At 42.5% G+C, this 16,122-nt stretch overlaps 1 protein-coding gene across 4 annotated transcripts in view; it reads left to right on the plus strand.

The window, feature by feature from the left end:
- The window catches only part of FRMD4B (FERM domain containing 4B), a 336,715-nt gene that overhangs the window by 201,874 nt on the left and 118,719 nt on the right, over positions 1-16,122 (plus strand). For all 4 annotated transcript variants that reach the window (XM_082849085.1, XM_082849084.1, XM_082849087.1 and 1 more), the window contains 2 exons: positions 6,267-6,332; positions 8,452-8,546. In XM_082849085.1, the coding sequence (XP_082705211.1) occupies positions 6,267-6,332; positions 8,452-8,546 (161 nt within the window). The remainder of the gene's footprint in view (positions 1-6,266; positions 6,333-8,451; positions 8,547-16,122) is intronic.

A 16,122-nucleotide genomic window follows, 5' to 3' on the forward strand; every position in this document is an offset into this window, starting at 1 on the left:
AATTTGTTCTCTATATCTGTGAGTTTGTTCCTTTTTTCTTATATTCACTAGTTGGTTTTATTTTTTAGGTTCCAGAGTCCTGAGTTTTAATCCTGGGGCTCACATTGACTTGCTGTGTGGCACCGGGCACATCTTTCCTTAATTTCCCCACGTTCCAAATAAGCGGCGGTGATTAGATCCCTTCCAAGACTCTAAGTTATACAATTCTAACTAATTCTAGTCAAATGATTTTGCCCTGGTACTGAGATGACTTTTCACACCTGCTTTATGACGCGTTGTTTTTCCCTTTCTACCCACTCATCTCCTCTCCTGAAAATGGGCTCCGTGGGAAGGCTTTCCCACAATTTGTCACTTTATAGTGTAGGGAGTACCTAGTGGGTAGCTAAGTGGTTAAGAGCTTGGACTTTGAGTTTGGGTCTAGTTCTGCCATTTATGTATCTTGTTATTTATAATCTCTCTAGTAACCTCCTTCTCCTGTGTTATTGGGAGATAAGATTACCTGTCTCATGTGAGTATCACAAGGGCTTGCATATGTTAATACATGTAAAGTGATTAGTGCAGTGCCTGGAATGTAGAAAGGCTATTATTAAAATATCTAGCCAGGGACTTCCCTGGCAGTCCAGTGGTTAAGAATCCGTGCTTCTACTGCAGGGGGCATGGGTTCGATCCCTGATTAGGGAACTAAGATCCCGCATGCCACGTGATGCAGCCAAAAATACATAAATAAATAAAATGCCTAGCCAGGTGGCAGGGTCACAGAAGGACACAGGAACTAATGTTCCTCTCTTTTTATTTGTGCTCCATCATCTCTGGAGAATGTTTCCACCATGTACTTTTTAACTTTACCTGTCATTTATCTTCTTTAAAATGGGTTAGTAATATTCCTCCCATTAAAAAGCTTTTTTTTTTTTGAAATGGGAGGATAAATGGATTACAGAAAAGTTTAGCTGTTTGCTTGTTAATTTTCAAGCACGTGGGGACTATAATAAATGTGGTCCTCAGAAGCGGTATATTTCACTCTCAAGAGTGTCAGATTAAAAGCTGTCAGGACGTTGCTTATGAGGTTTGGAAAGACTGAGTAACTTTTTTAAGGTAACAGAGGTAGTAAGAGATAAAATATGATTGTGAGCCCAAGTCTGGCTTAGAACGCTTGTACAAGTTCCATCATTTCTCAGGCCTCAGTTTCCTGGTGCTTGAAATGAGGATGCCTCCTTTCATAGGCTTGTGTAGAGATTGAAATAGTATTTTTTTAAAAGAAGAGAACATGAGTGGTACTTTTATTCTGAAGTCTCTTCTGTTTTTCTCTTACCATCACATAAATGCATTGGTTCACACGTAGCTTGGATTTGAAATTTTATCCCCCTAAACTTTGTTAGAAACCCTGTTACACTGGAAGGTCTGGATTAGGACTACCTGACTTTTGGTCAGTTATTTTGGAATACTTTATGTTAATGAGGGTCAGATGTCAAATCCTTTGCCTGGTGCACAGCAGGCCTTTCTTTGACGTTTGGTTGTGTCTCTTCCCTGGTACAGAGTGAACTTGAATGTAGTTTTCTTATTCACATAGTAGGACTCCCAGGAACCTGGCAGATAATACACATGTGTGAGCCAGAGACCACCAACACTACCTACAGAGGGGGCTGTTCTGCTCTACCCTGGCCACATGTGGCCATGAAGGAAATCCAGCCCAGTGTTTCTAGACCTTACCATCTAAATTTTTTTTAAATGGCATCTCCTGATTTCTAATAGCAGCAACTGAAATTTATTCATAAGCATTGTTTTGACCAACAAGATACATCCACCACCTTTCAACTTTTGATTTAAGTGACAAGGGCAGGTTTTTCTGTGGTTATTAATGATCAAATCAGCCCTTTGAGCTCCCGGAGGAGCCATCCTCCCACGTAGGAAAGGGCTTGGTGAGGACTGTGGGCTCAGATATGCCAGGATTCAAGTGTGCCAGTGTGGGCATAAAACTGTAGCAGTTTCTCCCCAGTTCATCTGCACTGCCCTTCTCCAGTTTGTGTGTGTGTATCATCACATCACATGGTGGGGTGTTTGTTTAGTCCCTTCCCCAGGCCCCCCACCCCAGATGTCAGCCTCTCTCTTGGCTGATGTATTGTCCGTGATGGGAGTATCAGTGATTCTGAGCAGATGATTTTACCATATTAATGACATCATCCGGGGAGTGTGTCCTCTGGGATCTTTTGCCTTTGTTTAGGTATAGATACCTGTGGTGTCGTATGAAGATGCTTTTAGTTGCAATAAGCAGACTCCAACTCAAGTTAGCTTAAGAGAGGGAGGCAGGGAAAAAGTGGATTCATTGAAGGAATACAGGGATGTTTTATGGAACTCAAGAACAAGGATTCTGGATAAACCGTAATGGAAAAGAGTATTAAAAAGAATGTACTCGTGTGTAACTGAGTCACTTTGCTGTACAGCAGAAATTAACACAACATTGCAAATCAACTATACGTCAATTAAAAAATAAATTAAAAAAAAAAGAACAGGATTCACCCAGACCAGTGGAACGGGCTAGAAGTGACTGGAAAGACGTAGGGACCCTGACAGCAATTCTGAAGCTTTTCCTCTTAGGCTGTGTGATTTCTCTGGCCTCCTTGTAGCTCCCTGTCTTCTTCATTCTCTCTGCAGATGGTTTTCCTTTCTCTCCACATGCAGCAGACAGTGGCTGCCCCACAACCACCATATTTTCATCCACTCAGACTCAATGCCAGATTCCCTGGACTGAGGTTCTGACTGGCCCAGCTTAGGTCAGGTGTCTTTCCCCTCACCCAATCAACTGAGGCCAAAGGGGTGGAATCAAGTTGTACAGACATGGGCACCACTGCCCATGGTTGTCATGAGGTGGACAGATACACCTAAAAACAATTTACTATTAAACTCTCTAGGATAAAATTGTGTGTTGACAAAAGGCACATTGACTAGATCAAGGGAGATCCAAAGAAAATCAGAAAGGAGAAAGGATGTTTTTTTTAAATCAGGAAATAAATTCATTTGGGTTATGCAACAGCAGAATACCTTGCAATGTTTTATGAGTTTTGACATATCCCTTAATGGATTCATATTGTTTCCGTTGATCTTCTGAGTATTATCTGATCGTTCTGTAGGGCATGTACTTAGGGTTTGCTTGTGTGGGTTCTACAAAAGAGATTAAATGATTTAAACTGACACATTGATTGATTTCCTCCTGTAGTATAGAAGAGTAGAAAAAAGATGACTTTTTTTTTCAGTTAGACATTAATTCAAATTTTACCTTGCTTTTTTCTTGCCCAGGCAAATTTGAATGATTAACCTTAAACTCTGTACCTTGACTTCCTTGTCTGTAAAATGGGGATGTTGCCATATTGTAGAGTTTTGTGGAGCTTTAATGAGATAATTTGCATAAAGTTCCCAGTTTCGTGCCTGAGACAAAGATTGGTCCCCTTTCCTCTTGCCACCAGAGATGTGTATGTGACCTGGCTTTGCAGACATTGAGGGCGTAATCAGTGGCCATGGGGCAACGCAAAGCTTCCCACTTACCTCTTAGCACTACTTCCGAGGTTCCTGTGGGCCACATCTCCGTTCTAATCAACTGAGCTACTTTCTAGGCTTTTAGAGCAGAGCGCAATCAAACATGTAAATAAGATATTGTAATTAGTATTTTTCACCTTAAAAACAGATTGCTTATCCAACTCTGAGACTCAATTTTCTCATCTGTTGAATTGGGGATAACGACCCCAATCCCAGGAGGTGACTGTGCAGCTCAGAGATAAGATTATAAACACCTAGGGCAATGCTAAGTATGTAGTTGGTTCTCAGTAATGGAAGAAATTTTCTTTTTAAATTGGGATTATATGTATCTGAGTTTCCATGTTTTATAGTTTTGTTTTGTTTTGTTCAGTTTTTTGCCAAGTCATGGTGACTTGCAGGATCTTAGTTCTACGACCAGGGATTGAACCTGGGCCCCTGGCAATGCAAGTGCTGAGTCCTAACCACTGGACTGCCAGGGAATTCCCAAGGTCTTATAGTTTTGTACAACACCTAAGAGACAAAGTGCTGCCGATGCTTTTCAAAAGTAACCCAGCAATTCCACATGCATGGACAAAGCTGGATGTGCAAAATTTATTGTGACATTGCTTATGACAGCAAAAGGCTAGAAACAGTCTAAGTGTTTCTCAGCAGGAGACTCATTAAATACGTCTGCACAATGATTTGATACTATAGAACCTTTATAAAGAATGAGGTCGGTCTATATGTGTTGACATTGGAAAGATTTCCAAGAAATATTGAGTTAAAAAAGCAAGGGGCAAAACAGTAAGTATAGCATAGTTCCACTTCAATTGAAAAAAACCATACACATATAAATATCCATATACACAGACACCGCAGTCACACACACACACACACACACACACAAATATTAAGAGCGCCTGCTTCGGGACTTCCCTGGTGGTCCAGTGGTTAAGAATCTGCCTGCCAATGCAGGGAACATGGGTTCGAGCCCTGGTCCGGGAAGATCCCACATGCCAGGGAGCAACTAAGCCCGTGTGCCACAACTACTGAGCCTGCGCTCTAGAGCCCGCGAGCCACAACAACTAAAGCCCGTGTGCCTAGAGCCCGTGCTCTGCAACAAGAGAAGCCACCACGGTGAGAAGCCCACGCACCACAACAAAGAGTAGCCCCCGCTCGCCGCAACTAGAGAAAGTCCACACGCAGCAATGAAGATCCAATGCAGCCAAAACTAAATAAAAATAAATTAATTATTTAAAAAAAATTAAAAAAAGAGTACCTGCTTCATTTCAAAATATGTTCAATATAATATTAAAGTAAAACATTTAACATGAGAATATGTTTTTTTAACATGTACATGTATATATCTGAAAATCCATCTAAAGATGGTCTGTGAGGATTCTCCTCAATCTGACAGAGTGGTAATTTCCGCAGGTAGAAAGGTTTGGAGCATGAGTTACTCAAAGTTGATCTTTGCATTTTATGCATTGTTTAAATATTTTACAAGGAGTGATTTCCCAGTATTGCAGTTATAAGTGATAAAAAATTAAATATAATTACTAATTAATACATCGAATTGTTCTTAACTGCCTTAACTCTTCTTTTTTTAAAAGTATTTTTTAGCTGCGTTGTTATTTTTTAGTTGTGGCACACGAGATCTTTTGTTGCAGTGCGTGGGCTTCTCTCTAGTTGTGGCATGCGGGCACATGGGCTCATTAGTTGTGGCACGCGGGCTCTAGAGCACATGGGCTCAGTAGTTGTGGCACGTGGGCTCTCTAGTTGCTCTAGTTGTGGTGCGCGGGTTTAGTTGCCCTGCGGCATGTGAGATCTTAGTTCCCCGACCAGGGATCGAACCGGTGTCGCTGCATCGCAGGATCGGTTCTTAACCACTGGACCACCAGGGAACTCCCTGTCTTAACTATTCTTAACTGTTAATTATGGTAGTGATATGAATACTACAAAGGAGGGCCAAAGTTTCAAAAATGGAGACTTTACATTTTAACTTTAGTATCATTTGTTTTTCATCCTATAATTATGCATGTATTGTGTTTATTAAAACACAACAATGAATAAAACCATCTTCATTTGGAAAATAAAATATTGATTCAAGGAAAAGTATAGTAGTTTCCTCTGGGAAGGAAACCTGCTTTTCATAGTATAATTTTGTGTGTTGTATAGGTGTTGTTTTTTCAATATATTGGGTGGTCTTTGCTTTCCATTCTTTTTTCTTTTAAATCTAAGAGCTAAAAAAATTAAAATAGGGACTTCTCTGGTGGCACAGTGGTTAAGAATCCGCCTGCCAATGCAGGGGACACGGCTTCAAGCCCTGGTCCGGGATGATCCCACATGCCGCGGAGCAACTAAGCCCGCGAGCCACAACTACTGAGCCCATGCACCGCAACTACTGAAGCCCACGCACCTAGAGCCGGTGCTCTGCAACAAGAGAAGCCACGGCAATGAGAAGCCCGCGCATCGCAATGAAGAGTAGCCCCCTCTCGCCACAACTAGAGAAAGCCTACACACAGCAACAAAGACCCAACGCAGCCAAAAAATATACAATAAAAATAAATAAATAAATAAAAATAAGTGCAAGAGCTGATGCCGCATAATAAATCTGTTTATGACCAAACCTGTTGATTAACTCAACTGATGGCATTTTTAGGCTGAGCACATCACCCGTAAAAGAAATGGTAAATCAAGTTGAAGGGTTTGCCTGCCAGCCCCAGCCTGATGCCACTCTTGCTGTCTTGTCTCCACAGATGACAGAAGGCAGGCACTGCCAGGTGCACCTCCTGGATGACAGGAGATTGGAGCTGCTGGTTCAGGTAGGTGATGCCACATAGGGACAAGCCATCCTGGTTCCTTCTGTAGGCCTTGTGGCCTATGTTCAGCCTGCTTGCTTATCTGTGCCTCAGAGCCAGTGACACAGGATTGTTTATGGGGGATAAAGCTTCAAAGCAAGGAAATGTAGCTGTATTTAAGAGTAACTAGAGACTGGTGACAGGATTCAGAGATGCTTGGATTGCAGTCTGAGCTTTGACACTCAGTAGCTGTGTGACCCTGGGCAAGTGACTTGACTTCTCTGAATCACCTCTTGTTGGTAAACTGGAGACCATAATGCTTCCCTGAAAGGGTTTTTGTGAGCTGAGACTCGTCATTCTGCCACTTTCCTGTCACATGGCATGGTCCAAGTTAAATACCCAGTTTCAACAGCTGTGAACTGGGATTAAGATTGCCTAATATTCCTCTCAGAAATTATGGTTAAAATCATACTAGATTAATCCCAAACTCCCAATCCTTCCCTCCCCCGCCCTCCCCCTTGACAGCCACAAGTCTATTCTCTATGTCTGCAAGTCAGCTTGGGAGCTTGGGAGCTTGGGATTAGCAGATACAAACTCGTAGATACAGGATGGATAAACAAGGTCCTACTGTATAGCACAGGGAACTATATTCAATATCCTGTAATAAACCATAGTGGAAAAGAATATTAAAAAAGCATATATATATATATGTATATGTATAACTGAGTCAATTTGCTGTACAGTAGAAATTAACACAACATTGTAAATCAACTGTACTTCAGTATAATTAAAAAAACATCAAACTGCATTATATATGTGAACAAAATCTCTGTAAAACACATGGGACTATATGAGTGATGATATCTTAATTATTGATGCTTCTGTCTTCATTCACCCAACACTCTGGACCCAGAATCTTAAAAGACCGTGGAAGTGCCTGATGACAGCCACACCTAAAGCCGTGGCTAGAATTCCCTCTCTTCACCAAACCTAAATTCTTCTCCTTTCTGAGGCTGTGCCGAGCCCACTCTGTACAGGCTTCAATTAGAATGAAAATAGCACATCAATCATAGTTTCACCAGAGTAGACCTTTTGGTCTAGATTTCTATTCTTTTCTTTTTTCTTTTCCTTTAACTTTTTTTCTTTCTTCTTTTTTTATCATGACTGTTCTTTCTTCCCCAACAACAAACATCCAACCCTCAAACTACCATAATGAGCCCTAAAACGTGTGGCTCAAAGTTCAAAAGAAGTCCACCTAGAATGCCTCCCTGCAATCCCCCTTTCCTTCCCCAGTCTCTGCAAATCCACCATCTGCTCTCACTCTGGACACTGGCTGATGACAAACCATGCTTCTTCCCACCAGAGCCAGTGCTTCCCAAAAGCTTACAGACTAGATCCTTCCTCTAATGAGGTGCCCAGTAAGTACTGGTGATGATGATCTGCACGATGGATACAGTTACTCCATCCCAGGAGAGAAGTGCAAAGCTTAGTCTTTGGATTCAGACAGAACTGGGTTCAAATCAGGTCCTTAACTAACTGGAACATCAAGCAAGGTGCTTGACTGCTCTTGGCCTTTGTTGGCTCATCTATAAGATGGAAGGAACCCCTACTTCATAGACTCTTTGTAAGGATTAAAGTGAAATAATGGGTAGAAGGAGTCCAGCACAGTAGACAGTCATTATTATTATTATTGTGGTGGTGGTGGTGGTGTTAGTTCTCTCTGGGTCTTGAGCCTTTGGGTCTTGGCCCTCCTCAGTTGACCAAGCCAAGTTATTCCTACAGTCTAGGCGGTGTTTAATATTCTTTGTTTAATATTCACTAGCACCATACTATATATAAAAGAGCATTTTTTCCAAAACACCAATGCATTGGTACATACACTTTTACTTTAGAGGAAAAAATAAGGTGCTGGATGGAATTGCAAATATATCAAAATGATGATCTCAGCGGTGTTCCTGTTCCCATTTCCCCCCCTTCCCGAAGCCTTAGAGAATGGTCTATAGTAGATTGAGCAACAAAAGGGCACGGGCATCCGAAAACAAACAAACAAAGGCTGCTTTAAACTGTTTGGGACAGAGGAAAGTGGTAGCAGTAAGAGAGAGAGGGGACCAAATTGTTCCTAATCATATTTTTATCTTAACAGCCCAAACTTTTATCAAGAGAGTTGCTGGACCTCGTGGCTTCGCATTTCAGCCTGAAAGAAAAGGAGTATTTTGGAATCACGTTTACAGATGACACGTAAGAGTTTTCCTATTTTTACCTTTTGTCTGGGTTACCTATGTGCATAACTCTCAACTGGCAAAAGCAGGGGCAGGGGGAATGCTCCAAGAATTAGGATATGTCCTGCTTAGCTAAAGATTTCTTAATACAGGTTTTTCTTTAGAACTCTGGTAAAGGAGAAGAAAGGGAATATTGATCATTCTAAGAACTCAGAACATTGTCCCAAGTGCCTTAGCAATTTGTTGCAGTGAGTTTGTTATTCTAGATGATAGTCTGTCTTCACATTTCTTTAATTGCAGTTGTGCTTGCTTATTTAGCTTATGTACCGGGGATAGAAACGCTAGTGTCATCTACTCATATCTTGAAACCGAATTAATGTTTGGATTTGGTGGCCAGAAAGTTTAAAGGCGATTTTGGTGCCCACCTGATAAATATGTATATACTTGAATGATGGACGAAATTTCTAACTTCCACTTAGGCAGGCCCATTTTATGTAACCCCCATTTTTTTTTCTTTTACTTACATTTTTAATGCTAACGTGGATATTGTGTATATTTTGGTATATAACAGTGAATTCACAAGAATTTAAAGCTCAGTGGAAGCGAAGGCGTTTAGTCTTACCAGCTCTTTTCTGCATGCGTGTATGTGTGTGTGTGCTTTACGGCAGCCTGACTTGCCTACGTTATATGCAGCTTGATATATTAAATGATTTCTTCTCCCTTATGGGATAATTTGCAAAGAGCTCTTCAAATATTAAAATTCAAGAAAACGTGTTCCAGACACAAAATCTATTGGCCAACCACCCAGCCAGCATTCTTTCCGTAACTCTCTCAGTTTAAATGTTTTTCCATTCTTCATGTTAACCAGGCAGAAAATTACCTCAGGAAGGGGTTAATTTGTTTTTAACACTTTGTATGTGCTGATTACTTCCAGCCTTGGTGGGCTGCAAGCTTAAGACCTCCTGGAAATGCCAGTGGGCTCAGGACTTGGGCTGGGCAAAAAAAAAAAAAAACAAAAAAACCCTAGACAGCTGAGTTGTCAGGAAACATAGAAAAACCTGAAAACTTTGATTTCAGACTCAAGATGTTTCCTGAATGGAGTTCAACAAAGCAGGAAAAAAGTGCACTCCACCTCACCCACTTCATCCCGAATCACAAAATTATCTGTTCACTCAACAGCAGTTTGAGACCTTGTCTGATCAGTCCTCTGCTGGATGAAATAGGAAATGCAGATGTACATTGAGCACAGGCGCTAGCTGGAAAGACAAAACCAGTTCATGAGAATCAGTGATTAAACACACACATACAGGTTGAATCTGGATGTGACTGAAATCATAGCAAACAGCATTGACTTAAAAACATAAATACGTGATGGCTAAGTTATATGGTAAAAACCATAAATACACAAACACTACAATTTAGGGAAAGGTCACAAAAAATAGAGGCTAAAATCATGACTATTAGAGTAATTTATCCATTCAACAGTTATTTCTTGAGTGCCACTAAATGCCAGGCATTTGTTCTAGCTTCCAGGGATTCAGCTGTGAACAACACAGACCAGGTTCTTCCTCTCATGGAGCTTATGTTGCACTAGTATGGTCCAGTAGAACAAGTAAATAAATAGATAAATGAGGGACTTCCCTGGTGGTCCAGTGGGTAAGACTCTGCGCTCCCAATGCAGGGGGCCCGGGTTTGATCCCTGGCTGGGGAACTAGATCCCACATGCATGCCGCAACTAAAGAGTCCACATGCCACAACTAAGAGTCTGCATGCTGCAACTAAACGGTCCTGCATGCTGCAACTAAGACCTAGTGTAGCCAAAATAAATAAATATTAAAAAAAAAAGATAAATGAGAAGATACCAGCAATGACAAGTGCTTTGAAGAACATGAAACAAGAGGCCATGACCAAGAAAAATGGAGGTGGGGTGGTGCAGTTTTAGACAGGGTGGACCAGGACGGCTTATAAAAGGTGATGTGTAATAGAAAGCAAGAACCAGTTCGGCAAAAGTCGGGGTGCCTTTCTTAACTAAAGCGGGTGGAAATACTCTCAGGTGAGAATAAGCTTGACTTTGTTTTTTTATTTTTGAGAACGAAAAAAAAAAAGCCAGTATGCCTTGAATAGAGAGAGTAAGAGGAAAAGTGGTACAAGATAAAGGTTGAGAGGGAGGCAGGGTGGACATCATAGAAGCTTGGTAGCTATGAGATCTTAGACTTAATACCTCTGACACTCAAGTTTTCTTATCTGTACAATGGGCATACTAATAGCACCAAAGTAATAAGTACTATATAAGGTACATATGATAGGGTCATAGTATTATACTATTAAACAGATATAATACTATGCAGAGCCCACACACACAACATCCTGTTGTTCGTAGTCATGGCAGGAAGGTGTGCTCTGAAGGAGGACTTGGGTGGGAAGCCACACAGGAGGGTAACTGGGAGGGCACTTAGATCTTAGGTAGTGGGGAGAGGAGCCGGCATTCAGGGAAAAGTCATTTTGTGCACCAGTGCATGGACATGGTCATGAACATGGTACATCTGCCCAGTGGCTAGGAAACTGGCCTGAGCGTGGATTAAGATATAAGAAGGACAAACACACAGGTGAGCCCAGAGAGTCATGGAGATGCAGAAGGCACACCAAGGCCCCTGAAGGATGTTCTGCAGGGGAGTGACATGATTAATGACTGTGGTCTTGCAAATGTCCCAGGCTGTAAGGTTCATGGTGGGCTGGAAAAGAGTCCTGGCCACATGGCAGGCTTTTGGGAAAGCTCCAGACTCAGGTGAACATAACCAGAGGGGGCATACATCAAGTGTTCAGACTGTAGCACCTTCTCTTCAGAAAGCAAGGAATACATAATATGAATGATTTCCTTTTCTGCCTTGGGCCACTCTCCCCATCGTGTGCCTGGGGATGATTTCTTTCTAAATACTCTATTGGAAGAAGAATGTCTCACTTAAGTCCCTCCTCTAGCTATCTTCTTTAGTGACATCAGTCAATGCTTATAGTCTTTCCAAGAAGCCTGGCTCCAAAGTGTCCTTCGTGCACTCCCCTGCAAATGACAGCAGAGTCTGTTTCTGAATTATGATCAGTTTAGAAGGTGTCTTCTGGCTCTAGCTGTGTTTATTTTTAGAAGAAGTATGAGCTGGGCTCTTGGGGGAGTGGGAATTGGCCATTTCCACCTTTCTGGGGAACAGGTCTGGAAAATTGCTTCTGTCAAAGGGTGTCGCCTTGGAATGTCTTGGTCACAGGCTTAGTTCTTTTTCTTGTCTGGTAAATATTTTTGGAAAGTATTTTCTTTCGGCACTCTCCTTCCCCCGCCCCCATAAAACCACTTAGTCGGATCCCTCCCAGGATGCTGTGTGAATTGCATTTTCCAGCCCAGATGCCACATCAGTTCTTTGCCTTTGGTGAACTTCAAATAGAGTAAGGCAAAGTGGAGGGGACATTTTGTCAATGAAACTAGCCACTGTCTGTATCCTACTCCACGGGCCAAGAAGAGGAATGGAAAAATGGAATCACGCGGTTACATGATAAAAGTAGTGATGGTGACCAACAAAAACCAATTCGTGGTCCTATTGGAGGGAGGGGATAGAATTCCTAAGCTCACGCGGGTTAGTGCCTTCTGGTGTTCTGTGTGCAGGGCGAGTCTTTACCCCTAGAGGGCAGTCACGACCCTCCTAAGGCTGCACTCTGTTCCCCATAATGGTTCCCATCCCCTTCAACCCATTTGACATTTTTTTCCTTTCCTTGTTTTGAAAGGATTTGCTGGATGAGCTTTGTTTATTAAGAAATAACAAATAGGTTTCACAACACAATTGGGATTTTTGATCACCGTTCCATCCGTTGGGCCTGAGATGATCGACCTTTGACTGATACAATTCTAGCCAAAAGGGACGCTTGCTTCATAGTGGGCTAACACAGCTGATAGAGGTGAATGTGTAAATTCATGTCTTTTTGAGGTATTGATTAGATCTGTCCCATTTGCTGATGGAAAAACTTGAGAAAAGTAGGTTATAAGGAATAAGTGCTTTTTGATCTCATTTTACTCTCAAAGGCTAGAAAACAGCATGTTAACCTGGAATATATCTCAATGATAGAGTTAAGGGTAATTTTCACTTTTTTGTTCTTCTAACTTCATCCTGTTGGTGAAATTATGGGTAGATTTTTTTTCTAAAAACTTATTTTTGTATTACTTTTACATGAATATCTTCTTATAAAAACACTTAATATCATAGTTGAGACTGCTGTCTTTTGATGTAGCAATTTGCTCTGTATCTCTCCAGAAGTGTATCTAAGAGCTAAGAATTTTCGTCAATATATAATAGTATTTGAGTGTCTTCTGTGGTTAATATAATTGATTTATGCTCTATATGTTATTATACAACTTGCTGCATTCTTGGACATCATTTCACACAAGTTCGTGTAAATATACATTATGCTTCTTAAATGATGCCACATCTTCCTAAGTAAAAGCAAAAAAGACAATTCAAAATTAGTCTCATTTTTTCTAAGAAAACTTTTGAATACTATACAATACTTTATGTATTTCAGACATACATTTGAGCATCTGTGAAACTGGGGTATGTCTTCAAATCAGTGCAATCCTAAACTTGATCAAGTACAGTGTAAGAATCTTTTAACTTCCAGTCCCCTATCCTTATATATTTTTTACCCACAAAAGCAGTAATTCTATGAACCTTTCCTTATGTCACTTATATCAACTTATCTTGATAATATTCCTCCAAGGAAAGCTAGAGACAGTTATTGGAAGTCTCATCTAATAATTACAGAAATAAAGACACACTTTTTTCCTATGTTAAAACTAGTAAGTGAAAAAAAATAAAACAGGAATAGCGGAGGAGCCTCAAGATGGCGGAAGAGTAACACGCGGAGATCACCTTCCTCCCCATAAATACATCAGAAATCCGGCTACATGTGAAACACCTCCTACGGAACACCTACTGAACGCTGGCAGAAGACCCCAGACTTCCCAAAAGGCAAGAAACTCCCCACGTACCTGGGTAGGGCAAAAGAAAAAGCGGAGACCAAAGAATAGGGACGGGACCCGCACCAGTGGGAGGGAGCTGTGAAGGAGGAAGGGTTCCCGCACACTAGGAAGCCCCTTCGCGGGCGGAGACTGCGGGAGGCGGAGGGGGGAAGGCTTCGAAGCCGCGGAGGAGAGCGCAGCTACAGGGGTGCGGAGGGCAAAGCGGCGAGATTCCCTCACAGAGGATTGCGGCCGGCCACCACTCAACAGCCCGAGAGGCTTGTCTGCTCACCCGCCGGGGCGGGCGGGGCTGCGAGCTGAGGCTCGGGCTTCGGTCGGAGCGCCGGGAGAGGACTGGGGTTGGCGGCGAGAACACAGCCTGAAGGGGGCTAGTGCGCCACGGATAGCCGGGAGGGAGTCCGGGAAAAGGTCTGGACCTGCCGAAGAGGCAAGAGACTTTTTCTTGCCTCTTTGTTTCCTGGTGCGCGAGGAGAGGGGATTCAGAGCGCCGCTTAAAGGAGCTCCAGAGCCGGGCGCGAGCCGCGGCTATGAGCGCGGACCCCAGAAACGGGCATGAGACGCTAAGGCTGCTGCTGCCGCCACCAAGAAGCCTGTGTGCGAGCACAGGTCACTATCCATACCTCCCTTCCGGGAAGCCTGTGCAGCCCACCACCGCCAGGGTCCCGGGATCCAGGGACAACTTCCCTGGGAGAATGCACGGCGCGCCTCAGGCTGGTGCAATGTCACGCCGGCCTCTGCCGCCACAGGCTCGCCCCGCATCCGCGCCCCTCCCTCCCCCCGGCCTGAGTGAGCCAGAGCCCCCGAAGCAGCGTCTCCTTTAACCCCGTCCTGTCCGAGCGAAGAACAGACGCCCTCAGGCGACCTACACGCAGAGGCGGGGCCAAATCCAAAGCTGAGCCCCAGGGAGCTGTGCGAACAAAGAAGAAAAAGGGAAATCTCTCCCAGCAGCCTCAGAAGCAGCGGATTAAATCTCCACAATCAACGTGATGTACCCTGCGTCTGTGGAATACCTGAATAGACAACGAATCATCCCAAATTGAGGAGGTGGACTTTGGGAGCAACGATATATATATATATTATTCCCTTTTTCTCTTTTTGTGAGTGTGTATGTGAATGCTTCTGTGCGTGATTTTGTCTGTATAGCTTTGCTTTTACCATTTGTCCTAGGTTTCTGTCCGCCCGTTTTTTTTTATTACTTAAAATTTTTTTTCTTAATAATTTAATAACTTTATTTTATTTTATCTCCTTCCTTCCCTTCGCTTCTCTTTTCTTTTCTTTTTTTCTTTTCTTTCTCCCTTTTATTCTGAGCCGTGTGGATGAAAGGCTCTTGGTGCTCCAGCCAGGAGTCAGGGCTGTGCCACTGAGGTGGGAGAGCCAAGTTCAGGACACTGGTCCACAAGAGACCTCCCAGCTGCACGTAATATCAAACGGCGAAAATCTCCCAGTGATCTCCATCTCAACCCCAAGACCCAGCTCCACTCAATGACCAGCAAGCTACACTGCTGGACGCCCTATGCCAAACAACTAGCAAGAAAGGAACACAACCCCATCCATTAGCAGAGAGGCTGCCTAAAATCATAAGGCCACATACACCCCAAAACACACCACCAGACATGGACCTGGCCACCAGAAAGACAAGATCCAGCTTCATCCACCAGAACACAGGTACCAGTCCCCTCCACCAAGAAGCCTACACAACCCACTGAACCAACCTTAGACACTGGGGACAGACACGAAAAACAACGGGAACTACGAACCTGCAGCCTGCGAAAAGGAGACCCCAAACACAGCAACTTAAGTAAAATGAGAAGACAGAGAAACACACAGCAGATGAAGGTGCAAGGTAGAAACCCACCAGACCAAGCAAATGAAGAGGAAATAGGCAGTCTACCTGAAAAGGAATTCAGAATAATGATAGTAAAGATGATAGAAAATCTTGGAAATAGAATGGAGAAAATACAAGAAACATTTAACAAGGACCTAGAAGAACTAAAGAGCAAACAAGCAATGATGAACAACACAATAAATGAAATTTAAAATTCTATAGAAGGAATGAATAGCAGAATAACTGAGGTAGAAGAACGGATAAGTGACCTGGAAGATAAAGTAGTGGAAATAACTACTGCAGAGCAGAATAAAGAAAGAATGAAAAGAACTGAGGACAGTCTCAGAGACCTCTGGGACAACATTAAATGCACCAAAATTCAAATTACAGGGGTCTCAGAAGAAGAAGAGGAAAAGAAAGGGATTGAGAAAATATTTGAAGAGATTATAGTTGAAAACTTCCCGAATATGGGAAAGGAAATAGTTAATCAAGTCCAGGAAGTGAAGAGAGTCCCATACAGGATAAATCCAAGGAGAAACATGCCAAGACACATATTAATCAAACTATCAAAAATTAAATACAAAGAAAAAATATTAAAAGCAGCAAGGGAAAAACAACAAATAACATACAAGGGAATCCCCATAAGGTTAATACCTGATCTTTCAGCAGAAACTCTGCACCCCAGAAGGGAATGGCAGGACATATTTAAAGTGATGAAAGGGAAAAACCTACAACCAAGATTACTCTACCCAGCAA

The sequence above is a fragment of the Leucopleurus acutus genome, assembly GCF_964270905.1.
Source record: "Leucopleurus acutus genome assembly, chromosome: 10".
NCBI lineage: Eukaryota > Metazoa > Chordata > Mammalia > Artiodactyla > Delphinidae > Leucopleurus > Leucopleurus acutus.